This window comes from Lepidochelys kempii, chromosome 8 (assembly GCF_965140265.1).
Source record: "Lepidochelys kempii isolate rLepKem1 chromosome 8, rLepKem1.hap2, whole genome shotgun sequence".
Lineage (NCBI taxonomy): Eukaryota > Metazoa > Chordata > Testudines > Cheloniidae > Lepidochelys > Lepidochelys kempii.
The window spans coordinates 45729355-45743098 of NC_133263.1; the positions used below are offsets into that span (position 1 = coordinate 45729355).

Sequence of the window (13744 nt, forward strand, 5' to 3'; positions counted from 1 at the left end):
TGAGAAATCCTCACAGAAATTTGTACTATTATCTACCCATGCATTTGCACAAACTAACTGCCTGACATAATTTCAAACACTGGTTTCCAGGTTATTTTGCAAAATTATGCCAAATCTTTACATGTGGGGCTCTCAGCTAAAAGGTTTGTGCTGGCTTCCAAACATACTTAAAATAGGAAGTTGTAAATGTACATGTTTTATTTCAAGAATATGTTGGCAGAAAAGGCAATTAAAATTTTTCCGAAACAACATGCTGCTAACATATTTCCTGCACATGGTGGTGGCAGTAAAGGTCTTACTACAATTGAAGCAAAATGTTCCTCTTCCATCTGAACCGAGAAATATTGTTCTTCACTTTTTCCATGAAAGCAACTATCAAAGCTGGTGGAAGGTTATAGATCTTTTTGTATTTCTTGATTCAATACAGGTCTACAATGGATAAGAGATCTACTGTAGACTGCAGAAAAGTTCAGAGAAGCAGAATTCCAGGTGAGAATTTTTGCTATATTAGTATTGAATTGGTTTTCTACTCTTGAATCTTGTATTTCTAGCACAAGACAGGTGGAAATCCCTCTAGCACTCAAAAAAAATTCAGTCTTCTGAGTCAACAGTAGATTAAGCTCAACTGTCAATGCCTCACTGTCCTCTAGAACATTTTCAGCTCCTCGATGAGACAGAAGGAAAAAAAAGAGTTCCCTGAGGTGAAACCATAAATTAATGGCCCAAGTAGTCTAGAACAATAAATAAAATAAATAAATAAAACTATTTCTTTTTTACTCTGATTGCCTACCCATCCTATCAAGTGATATCTTTACAGAACCAGAATTACTGAAAAGTGTTTGGGTTTTGGTAACATTGATTAGACTGGTTTCAGAGTAACAGCCGTGTTAGTCTGTATTCGCAAAAAGAAAAGGAGTACTTGTGGCACCTTAGAGACTAACCAATTTATTAGAGCATAAGCTTTCGTGAGCTACAGCTCACTTCCTCAGATGCATATCGTGGAAACTGCAGCAGGCTTTATATATACACAGAGAATATGAAACAATACCTCCTCCCACCCCACTGTCCTGCTGGTAATAGCTTATCTAAAGTGATCATCAGGTGGGCCATTTCCAGCACAAATCCAGGTTTTCTCACCCTCCACCCCCCCACACAAATTCACTCTCCTGCTGGTGATAGCCCATCCAAAGTGACAACTCTTTACACAATGTGCATGACAATCAAGTTGGGCTATTTCCTGCACAAATCCAGGTTCTCTCACATCCCCCCCACCCCCATACACACACAAACTCACTCTCCTGCTGGTAATAGCTCATCCAAACTGACCACTCTTCAAGTTAAAATCCAAGTTAAACCAGAACATCTGGGGGGGGGGGGTAGGAAAAAACAAGAGGAAACAGGCTACCTTGCATAATGACTTAGCCACTCCCAGTCTCTATTTAAGCCTAAATTAATAGTATCCAATTTGCAAATGAATTCCAATTCAGCAGTTTCTCGCTGGAGTCTGGATTTGAAGTTTTTTTGTTTTAAGATAGCGACCTTCATGTCTGTGATTGCGTGACCAGAGAGATTGAAGTGTTCTCCGACTGGTTTATGAATGTTATAATTCTTGACATCTGATTTGTGTCCATTTATTCTTTTACGTAGAGACTGTCCAGTTTGACCAATGTACATGGCAGAGGGGCATTGCTGGCATATATCACATTGGTGGATGTGCAGGTGAACGAGCCTCTGATAGTGTGGCTGATGTTATTAGGCCCTGTGATGGTGTCCCCTGAATAGATATGTGGGCACAATTGGCAACGGGCTTTGTTGCAAGGATAAGTTCCTGGGTTAGTGGTTCTGTTGTGTGGTATGTGGTTGTTGGTGAGTATTTGCTTCAGGTTGGGGGGCTGTCTGTAGGCAAGGACTGGCCTGTCTCCCAAGATTTGTGAGAGTGTTGGGTCATCCTTTAGGATAGGTTGTAGATCCTTAATAATGCGTTGGAGGGGTTTTAGTTGGGGGCTGAAGGTGACGGCTAGTGGCGTTCTGTTATTTTCTTTGTTAGGCCTGTCCTGTAGTAGGTAACTTCTGGGAACTCTTCTGGCTCTATCAATCTGTTTCTTTACTTCTGCAGGTGGGTATTGTAGTTGTAAGAAAGCTTGACAGAGATCTTGTAGGTGTTTGTCTCTGTCTGAGGGGTTGGAGCAAATGCGGTTGTATCGCAGAGCTTGGCTGTAGACGATGGATCGTGTGGTGTGGTCAGGGTGAAAGCTGGAGGCATGCAGGTAGGAATAGCGGTCAGTAGGTTTCCGGTACAGGGTGGTGTTTATGTGACCATTGTTTATTAGCACTGTAGTGTCCAGGAAGTGGATCTCTTGTGTGGACTGGACCAGGCTGAGGTTGGTGGTGGGATGGAAATTGTTGAAATCATGGTGGAATTCCTCAAGGGCTTCTTTTCCATGGGTCCAGATGATGAAGATGTCATCAATATAGCGCAAGTAGAGTAGGGGCTTTAGGGGACGAGAGCTGAGGAAGCTTTGTTCTAAATCAGCCATAAAAATGTTGGCATACTGTGGGGCCATGCGGGTACCCATAGCAGTGCCGCTGATCTGAAGGTATACATTGTCCCCAAATGTGAAGTAGTTATGGGTAAGGACAAAGTCACAAAGTTCAGCTACCAGGTTAGCCGTGACATTATCGGGGATAGTGTTCTTGACGGCTTGTAGTCCATCTTTGTGTGGAATGTTGGTGTAGAGGGCTTCTACATCCATAGTGGCCAGGATGGTGTTATCAGGAAGATCACCGATGGATTGAAGTTTCCTCAGGAAGTCAGTGGTGTCTCGAAGGTAGCTGGGAGTGCTGGTAGCGTAGGGCCTGAGGAGGGAGTCTACATAGCCAGACAATCCTGCTGTCAGGGTGCCAATGCCTGAGATGATGGGGCGCCCAGGATTTCCAGGTTTATGGATCTTGGGTAGTAGATAGAATATCCCAGGTCGGGGTTCCAGGGGTGTGTCTGTGCAGATTTGATCTTGTGCTTTTTCAGGAAGTTTCTTGAGCAAATGCTGTAGTTGCTTTTGGTAACTCTCAGTGGGATCAGAGGGTAATGGCTTCTGCAGTCTAAAAAGCTCAAGAGAGCTACACTCCTGAACACCATGAATTTTATCTGTTCCTCTAGGTTTTTATTCCATGCTTATCACTGTAGTTTCTGAATGCCTTATAAGAGATCATAAGCAACATAGGTCAGCTCAGGTCTGAAATCTGAACCAGATTCCTTGCTGCAGATAAGACACAGGAAAGAGAGACAACTAAAGCTGCTCTGTGAATCTTCCAGATGATAAGAGAAGGAGTGAGGGCACAAGAGCTACCTGCACTGGTCAATATGGCAAGAAAAACTGCAAGACAGCTCTTAAGATCATCCAAATCCCTAATCAGATTTCTGAGGTTTCCCTCCTTACCCTTCATATAACTTAGGGGTTCTAAGATATCTAATATCTTACATAGATATTAGCCTCACTACTTGAGATTAGAGATGGCATTGTACTAGATTGACTAAATGGAGGCTGCTTTTGTCCCTCTTACATTTGCCCAAGCACAGCCTCACAAAGGTTTTCGAAAAAGGAATGCAGATTATCCCAGAGTACTGGTCAAATGGCTCTCTCAACAACAGACTACTAGCCAAGGCAATGTAAGAGTTAATGAATGCTTAATGGCTATATAGTCACTGGTTTCTACACAAACTTTGGCATACTAAAGACACTATAAAAACAGTGTCAAGTATCAGGGCGGGGGGGTAGTAGTGTTAGTCTGTATCCACAAAAACAACAAGGAGTCCGGTTGCATCTGAAGAAGTGGGTTTTTTACCCACGGAAGCTTATGCCCAAATAAATCTGTTAGTCTTTAAGGTGCCACCGCACTCGTCATTTTTATAAAAACATATTTGACATCCATTAAAGAAAGTCACTGCACTTCTCACACCACCAAAGTTGTGGTCATATTAAGTTACATACACTTGTATTTGCATATATAGCGTCATATTTTAAAGTACTTTATCAACACTGTTCTGGGTATGGGTAACTCAAGACTAACGACTGGTAAAAGGATAAATGGGGCATCGTCAGGGAAACTAACACACTGCTTTTTTGAGTTGAAAGCCCAACATATCTGGCACTTTGCTGTTTGTTTGAGAATTTATTCCTTCCCACTAAGATATTGTGCAACATTCCTGGCCATGACCTTTTCATACTTAAGCCACAGCTATACTCTAGTTTGCTTTCAGTTTTTCCATTTCAAACTTGTACAGTGTGGGATTAAAAAAAATGCTTGCCTATGCAGATACAAGACTACTAACCTGTTTGAGCACTATGCAGAAGTAATATTCATTGTGCATGCAAAAGCTAGATCACTAGCATTGATAAACAGGAACAAGCTCAATGAGGCAACAATTATTCTAGACGGGCTGGATGACTGGTGCTATCTTAAATAATGCAGTTGAAGTCGAGGACTCCCATTAAAACTGAAGTAGTGCCATGACTAGTCACCTTAGTTCACTAAAACTCACTTATTTTCAGAAGGTTAGGTACAGTCACCAAGATTAAATGAAGTTGGTTAAAGAGGAAGAATGTGAGAAGTGCCTGAGCCATCAGCTCCCTCAAAAGCAGACTGGTTTAAGAACGGATAAAGAAGCTATGCTATGCACAAAGATTTTGGCTCAGAGATGTACAGTGCTTCTCTATCCTTTCCCTTTAGCCAGGTGCTCAATAATCAAGGTTCTACTGCACTGTTAAACAAAACAGTAAATACTTTAAAAAACAAACAGTCACATTTAACTTTTCACTTATTTAGGTTAACATGCTTATTGCTCTGATGCTAAGAGAAAAGGACCAAGTAAAATTTTCAAAAATGCTTTAAGTATTTTAGGAGTTTTAAGTCTTATTTAAAAAAGAGACTTAGGCACTTCGTCTCAGTCTGCTCCTAAGGCATTTAGGAGTTTGAAAATTTTGCCCTAAATCTGAATTATTACAAAAGCATGATTTTTCCCATTATTCAATGAAATAAATGTGTCACAATAAAGTGGAATCTCACTTTCACGTAAAATAAACCATTTTATTACTAGACAGCATTATGAAAGTGTTCTGAGAAACATGCAATTATACTCACTAGTAGCAGAACCAAGGAGATTTTTTGAAGATTTTTCTTCCCCTGTATTGTAATCCAATGGATAATCTGTTTAAAATGGAAGAAAATATTGTTGCAACAATAGAAAGTTACAAGCCTTATGAACAGTGAAAATACACCTCAAGGTCCAGTGTTGGAGTTATATGCAAAGAGTCTCACAAAGTAAAAATAAATTACAGTATCTAGGACAAACTAAAATTGAAAATCAGGGTTAAAAGTACATTGATACTGTCAATGAGCCCACTGGAGTATCAGGTTGTAGGCACTGAAGCCAGAGGAGTCTACAACCTCAGATCTCTCTCCCCCGTAACCCAGGGAATAAAGGCACAGCAAACCACAAATTTGGTTAAAAAATTGGGTTTCAACAAGACACGGGAAGCACAAAACATGGCTCATCCCTTTCAGGGCTGACTACAAGGCAAGAGAAACACCTCTTGAGGTCTTTGCAAGCCTCAGGGCCTGAGAGTCCTGGTAAGGGATGGTGGACTCTGGGGACAAGGGAGCAAGCTATTTATAGTACATCAGTGATTTATAATAAATCTTCATCTAGGATTCTAGGCTAAGGAAATGCCTATGCCTGAAGACATGACAGGATGAGTTCCATTATCTCTCTGCAGCGACCAAGAAGGAACTGAGACAGTTGAGGGGTGAAGCCCCTTTATATAAACTACAGACAGTACTTTTTAAGGCACTTCTGCAGGTTCAGAAGGAAGCTCTTGCAGGTAACTCCTACGAAATAAGGTGACTAGATTTTCAAAGTGAAAAATTTAAATATTTCTGATGAGGGAGGGGGATGAAAAAGCCGGAGTTACTCCCTGCATGTTTTGGAATCTGGGATGTAGGAAGAGAAAGCATGCCCACATTTTTCTATCTTCCTCAGCCCAGCAAAACCTCTTCTACACTTCTCTTCCCTTTAAGAATGAAAATGGGATGCTTCAGCACAAGGCTGAGTGAAAAGTCCATGTTTACTCCAAATACATTCTTTTTATTTTGTCTAATTTCCTTCACTGTATGTGCAAGGCCAGCTTTGTGTCTTCCTTCCGTCACCGTTCTCTCTTTCTCATTTACGTTCCTGTGTCTCCCCTCCTTTCAAAACTAAACTCACTTTTGTTCCCCTCTGTCCTGCAAGAAGCCAGGGCTTGCATCTGAAGCAGAGGTAATCAGAAATATGGTTGCCAGCTCAGGGTGGGTCAGTAACCACCTGAAGACAGAGCATGTCTGTCACCATGCGAATCTGTGTGTGGATGAAGGATGGCTTGAGGATTCACAAAGGGAGAAGCATGCTCACAACATCCAACGTGACAGGTCTGGGGAGGATGGCTGAGGTGTATATATGGTCAGCCAGCCTACTGTAGTTCTCACCAACTCAGACAGTAGTGCCCCCAAGTGAACAATTTTCAGAGGTTTATAACAAAGAACAGTAGGTTGTATAAGGCCTAATGGGATGTTCTAACAGCCCTTGAAAACAGGCACATTACTCAGATTCATAGACTAAGGCCAGAAGGGACCATCATATCACAAGCCACAGTACCTCACCCACCCACCCCTGTAATAAGCTTATAACCTCTAGCACATTCCTAATTTTCCGGCAGATTTTATCACTGTAAGGATGAAGATAACTAAAATAATCCTTAACTTCAGAATAAAACATTCAGCACAGACAGAGGAAAAACACTAGCTAATCACCAAGTACAGAAAGTATGTTTGATGACTAACAAGCAGCAGTTAGTTCTGTTTGCTTACCATAGTCTTCATCAAACAGCTCTTGTCGTTCTGATTGGTATTGGGAGTCAGCAATTTCTTCATATTCTTCAACCATACTAGTGCCAAACACCCTATAAACATTTAATTAAAACTGAGTGCAAAGATCTAATTGCTGTACTTTCTGCCATAAATATGTATTAACTAAGCAACGCTTGTCCTTTGTTAGCCAGTCAGCAAACTGACACCTTCCATAAGCTGACCAGACTCCCTTCCTTTGAAACAAACGCACTTCCAAAAAATAATTTGTTAGCACTCTGCAAGTGTTGCATTTAGAACCTGCTGCTAACTCCTCCAAAACATTTCCAAAAAATTTTTCCAAAAAACTTTTCCACATCTACACAACTGGAACTTTCATTCAGACCCTTATCCTCAGTCTTGATTACTGCATCCTCTTCCTCTGGCCTCCCTGATGCACACAGTACCATCCTCTTCCCCACTTCCATTCAAAATGCAGATTCTAAGACCACATTCTTGGCTCAACAGTGACCATGTCATTTGATCTTTGAATCCCTCCACTGGCTCCCTGTTTTCCTACACCACCTTCTAGCTTCTTGTCCTCATGTTCAAGGCTAGCTCAAAGGCCATGGGGTACGGTTCTGGCTTACAGTGCCAGAGGTCCCAGGTTCAAAGCTTGGGAAAATGAAAATCCTAAGGACGAGGAGACTTTAAGGGGGTGTAAGGGGCTGTTGCTTGTACCTTTGAATTACATAGGGCGAGATTCACAAAGAAAAATTCATTGGGCAAGAGAGAACCTGAAAACATGTGACTGACTCTATAGACTGGTGGTTAGAACACTCACCTGGGAAGTGGAAGACCCAAAATCCAGTCCCCCTGATGAAATGACTTTTTAAAATTATTTATCCATAGTGGAACAGCTTCAACAGGAGATATTGAGGGAGCCCCATATCAGAATAACCTACAGCCCTGCGATTATGGCATGCACCTGAGAGGTGGCAGATCCCAGTTCAAATCCCTTCTTCCCCTTAGACACAGGAGGGACTTGAACCAGGGATCACTCACATCCCAAATGAGTACCGTAACCAGTGGGCTAAAAGTTTGAAGGGGTCCTCCTCCTCCTTGCCCCTTCAAGTGTTTTGTGTAAGCTCACCTACATGGCCCGAGCTGGTAGGCAAGGGCTGAGCATGCTTAACAGATTGGGCTCTGCAGGTGAATAAGTGGAGGAACCCCTATCTTTCCCCGGTCCATGCATTGTTCTAGGGTTTAGACGTCTGGACGCCTACTGTAGGACTGCAGAGCGAATGATCAGAGGCATAAACATAGGCTTCTAGGGAAACTTAATACACAAATTTAGGCCCCAAGTAATTGCAGGTGTCTACAAGGTTCAGGGGCAGCTGAATCAGGGTTTTGCAAATCCTAGTGGGGCCTGACTCTGGGATTTAGGTACCCAAGGTGGCCATTAGGCATTTAAGTCCTTTTATGAATCTAGCCCCTAATACTGGCCACTATCAAAGACAGTATGATACTGGACTAGATGGAGCTCAGGAACTGCCAGACTGATCAGACCTATGTTTCCTAAGGCCTTTCATAGTCCTTCCCCTCCTTGCTTATCCACTCACTTGTTTTATTGTATTGCACTCCCCATGCTTTGCTCTGACAATTATGCCAGCCTTGAATGCCTTTGTCCACTTCTACAAACATCTCTGCTTTCTATCATGCTACTACTTAATATGGAAAACTTGAATTAGTCCATAAGGCTACCTTTTTTAAATAAAAAAGCTTTCAGTGACTTGGCAGCATCAAGCTATGCAGCAGCTTGTAACTTGATCTTATAAGCAAACAATACACTGATGAATTTCAAAAGGAATAAAGCTACTAAAAGCTCAAACTTGTGTTTTCCAGTTGGCACTAGAAAACATTACTGCAGTGCTGCAAAAGTAACTAAAGAAAACTCTCAGCTTAAATGTTTCATTCTATATTACCTTATAAGGCTTAGAGGACAAAAGTGTTCTGATCCAAAATGTGATACCAACTCCACCTGAAGAATAAGAAGTATTCAAAATGGAAGACCAGCAAAGAACCATCAAGTTAAACCTCCATTCAACATATCCATACCGTTTTCAATCTGCAAGTTAGGTTTATGTAAGTGATGTGCAGATTGCTCATTACAGAAAGGTTCTTGGAAAGCTTTATTCTTGCCATGCATTAACATGCCAAGCCACAGGTTATACCCAAGCCTTATGCATTCAACATTCAGAAAGGAGGTTGCTAACCTTTATGTACTTGATGAACATCTGAAGCAAGAGAAAGGAAAAGAAAAAAAAAAAGATATCAGTACAAAGGCCATGCCACAGGCAACTAGAATTTTTTTTTAAATAAGTACTATAAAATGCACAAAGAAATAAGACGTGAAGGATAAAGCTGCAACACTACATAGTTTGCTTTAAGTAAACCTAGATTTACTTTAGCCCTCAATTTGCAGACAGAAAGAAATAACATGCACAGAAATCTTTGTTTCTATTAATCGAAAGATATAGTCAGACTCTAAATTTTCTGTTATAGAATGATTAAAAAAATTTGATATGCCAGACACAGAATATTGAAATGAATTAATCTTAATAAATATGATTATTATTAAGTTGGGGATGGGGGGAGCATTAAACAGCCTACTGAAAGATGAGAACTTTTAGAAGAAACATTTAGTATGAACTTTATACATACTGTAACTGTTCTAATTTCAATATAACATGTTCTGTTTTACAGAAATATTTCTAGGGGAAGATAGGTGATAGAGCAGCTGAAGAACCAACAGGAAAGTTTTAGCCACTACTATATTTATAACATGCTAGCAAACTATATTCGATATTATAAAAGCCAATACATTCCAAGAACAATTAGCACTTTTAAGATTTCATGGTTTTTGGACCATAATATTTAAGGCAGATTATATACACAAGAGATTTTAAAAATTCTATAGCATCTAGCACACTTTTGATACTTTACTAAAAGATAAAGTCACAGTTCTGGCTATACTGATTAGGCTATTAATTCAGCCAGCAGGCAGAGCAAATAGAAGTCTTTATCTTGTCATTTTACAGACTCATGCAGTATTTTTTGGGGTGTAATTATGCAATTAAGAGTTGAAGAGTAAAAGATCTGGATAGTTATTAGCATAGATTACAAGTTAAATCACTCCCACATCATTAGGAAAATAGATTGCTTAATTTTATGGCACAAGACAATTTTTACAGAAATTCAGCAATTTCAAGTGTTTACGTTTCCTTGGACAATGCCAAAGTTTAATTTCTGTAAAAAATTAAACAGTATTGTGATAGAATTTAAAGAAGGGTATAAAGTAAATTACCATGATGACATTAAAAAAAGATATACTACAACTTGAACCAACTATAATCTAAACACAGGTTCAAAGGAGAGAGAAAATGCTCAACGAAAGCTAGTATGCTGCAAATTATTTTTTTTAAGTGGGGGAGATTAGCAAATCAAAATCCGCACTGTTTCCATTCAAATTGTGTTACTCCAGAAACCACTGCAGTGCAAGTATATTTGAATTGCAGTTAGGGAATGAAAATGAAATGAAATGAGAATGAAAATAGAAAGCTGGCCTATCTCAGATTTAAGGTTTACTTATGGCACTGTTACATGCTCACTTTTATTAGTGAAAACAAACATTAAGCATGCCAATGCATCAAATAATGTGGTTTTGGATGCTCAGACGAGATGTTAACTAGAGAAAGAGATCGTTCTCTAAATAAATAAATAAATAATAAACTCTAAATGCAAGTATTTGGAAGCAAAAGTATCCTTTTCAGAACAAAAGCAAGTTGCAATTGTACCAATGCATTCTCTTCATTAACTATGAGAGGATTTCTAAATAGGCTAGATTTCACACGTTTTCCTGAAATCTTAAATAAAGTATTCTCAATGCAAAAACAAGCCTTTGTGAATTTATCAATTATTAAATTGTGGCTCCAGCAGCAAGCCTAACTAATTCAGAGGAATTAGCATATGTGGCAGTTACAGCTCAAGAACTCCACTATGAATACTATACTAGATATCAAACCTGATGTTCTAAAATTTTCAGATTTTAATGCATCATTATTTTTGTTTGAAGTTGTGTAGCAATATAGAGTAAAAAATACTGAGGAAGTGTATAATTGCTAGAGAGTAGGTTACACTGTAGAGATAAAGAATAAACTACCGCAGGTAATATGAACCTGTGGAAGTGTGCACCACATGTGTATTGGTATATATTGTACACCTCTACCCCGATATAACACGACCCGATATAACACGGTAAAGCAGGCCTCTTCCCCCACCCCACCCCAGGTCTGGGAGGCAGGAGCTGGGGGGGGGCACTTCTGGGGGCCCCGCAGGCCCAGAGTGGCCCGGGTGATTAGCGGGGGGCTGGGAGCCGCCCGCTCCGCTTCCCCGGCCCCAGCCGTGTCACTCAGGGGAGGGGAGGGAGAAGGGATTCCCTCCCCCGCACTCACTGGTGGTGGCGGAAGCAGAGACGCTCGACCCCAGCCCACTCCACTCCACCAGCTCCCAGCCCCAGTGCTCCACTTCCTGCCGCCGGCGAGTGCAGCGGGCGTCCTTTCCCCAACCTCCTTGCACTCACTGGCGGTGGGAAGCGGAGCACCATGCATTTTACTGGCACTCACTGTGCTCCACTTCCCACCGCAGCCGGTGAGCGCCTGTCAGTAGGCAGGGTGTCTCTGGAGGGGGCACTCAGGAGACAAGGAGCAGGGGGGCCAAAACAAGTTTGATATAATGCGGTAATATTTTTTGGCTCCCACGGACCACTTTTTATCGGGGTAGTGGTGTACTTATAAAGAAAATAAAGGTTCTGAAAATGTTTTGCTTCATTAATCCTAAAAAGCAAAGTAAAACAGTGGCAGCCAAAACCAAAGTTACAAAATCAGCTGCAGTTGAGAAAATTAATGCTAAAGTTATCAGCCTCTCCTTAATAACCTCTTGTATTTGAATTAATCATGGTATGTCAGTAAACAAAAATTCAGACTGCTAACTGAGCAAGAACTTTTCAACCGACTCTCAAGTAACATTATATTGGTGACTCATGCGAAAGTCATTCTTCAAAATTCTTTATTACATTGAAAGTGAGAATGGTTGCATTCAGTGCACATTAAAAATATTACCTTAACGTATTTCGCATACATCTGTTCATCCAAAGGAAAGCTTTGGACAATTCTCTCATCTCTTGCATGAAAAGTACCTAATTTAATCCATTTATTAGTTGGGTACCTGGAAAATATCAAAAATGTTGACTTCTTTAAAAAGAAGTAGAGAATCATCAAGAATTTTTTGCATAATTTTAATATTCTTTGAATAATTAAGGTTAATTAATATTTTTTTTAAATTGATATTTCATTTTTAATATTTTTCATAATTCTTTTTTCATAACTTCAATATTCCCTGTTTAGCCATTCTAAGAAACTCTAAAGCAAATATTTTTACTGAAATCAATCCTGCTTCCATAATGCCTATACAATTATTAAAGGATTATGCACAAGGCCTGTGTTACTGGGCACTGATTTTGAAATCCAAACAAAATATATTGAAGTATTTGCTTTGAAAAGGAAAAATGGTCTGGATGTTGCAAAGTAAAGAAGTTTGTCAGTCCCAAGTTCAACAGAACATCAGTATTGTTCTTTTAACAAAAGAGACCCTAAACCATTAGATAAAACACTGCTGTTAAAGTATCATACTCAGTGATAATAGAATTAGTCCCAGTTCAGTTACTAAATTACTGAGATTCCAGGCATTTCAAAATGCCTACAGTTTAGAGTGTTAGGGGGCTTATTCCTTCACCCACTTACTTCCCTGGTCCTTCTCGCATCAACAGAGAGCAACAATACCCGAAGTCCAAAGGTGCAAACAATTCGATGTTTATTGGGGTGAACTTCCAGCAAGCATGATTCCAGTTTCCTTCCTTAGTATCCTCCTTCCCAGCTCTGACACCACAGAGCCTTACACCTGTGTCCCTGTTCCCATTCCTACCCTTAGCCAAACATGATTCCAACTTCCTTACTCCCATTCCCTGTTCCCATTTCCCCCTTTAGCAAAACATGATTCCAATTTTCTTATCCCCATTCCCTGTTCCAATCTCACACACCCACATGCCCATGCCCATCCCCACCCACACCCCAGTCACTTCCTCACTGACTACAAATTATATAGTAAAACTTGAGTTCTGCTTAGCTATACCTTAACCAATCATTTTCCTGAAATTTAACTAACCAATCCTAACATATTGTAACATAATTATGTAACCAATTATATCCCACCACCTCAATTAGTTTACACCCAGCAAAATTAATTATACAGCAGACAGGAACAATCACAGAACCAGACAGAGATTATACAGACAAACAACAGCAAAGTGGGAACTATAATGACAAAACAATACAGAAGTGAGGATTTCACATCCCAGCTATTGATAAGTGAGTTCTTGCCAGACAGGATGCTATCAAACTAAGTTTCCTTTTACATTTTCTAGGCACTTCCCTTTCTCTGGAGGTGATAGGAATACAATCCTGTCCTGATAGTGCCTAACAGCCCAATAGCACCTTATTTCAATGTGACTAGTTTGGAATGTGAGGATGTGACCGTTCGCTTCCCAGCTTATGGCTGCCTCTGCTGCTTAGCCAAAGGCCTTAGCCTAAGAACAGGGCCTCAGACTGTCACAGTAAAAGAAGGCCCTTACACCAGCAAACAGTGATTTTGATTCTTTCTTTTATACCTCTATCACTAGCCAAGTGATAAGAATACACCTAAATTCTTAGAGTATAGGCCTTTACAAACAGGCCTGAATATCTATATCCTA

General features: G+C 40.3%; 1 protein-coding gene across 8 annotated transcripts in view; it reads right to left on the reverse strand.

The window, feature by feature from the left end:
• The window catches only part of SUCO (SUN domain containing ossification factor), an 82723-nt gene that overhangs the window by 19979 nt on the left and 49000 nt on the right, over positions 1-13744 (reverse strand). For 7 of the 8 annotated variants that reach the window (XM_073356311.1, XM_073356310.1, XM_073356309.1 and 4 more), the window contains 5 exons: positions 12057-12162; positions 9153-9173; positions 8862-8917; positions 6901-6992; positions 5140-5205 (listed from right to left, as the gene is read on the reverse strand). In XM_073356311.1, coding sequence (XP_073212412.1) covers positions 5140-5205; positions 6901-6992; positions 8862-8917; positions 9153-9173; positions 12057-12162 — 341 coding nt within the window. Of the gene's footprint in view, positions 1-5139; positions 5206-6900; positions 6993-8861; positions 8918-9152; positions 9174-12056; positions 12163-13744 lie in introns of those variants that run through there. The other variant, XM_073356317.1, reaches the window with a different exon arrangement.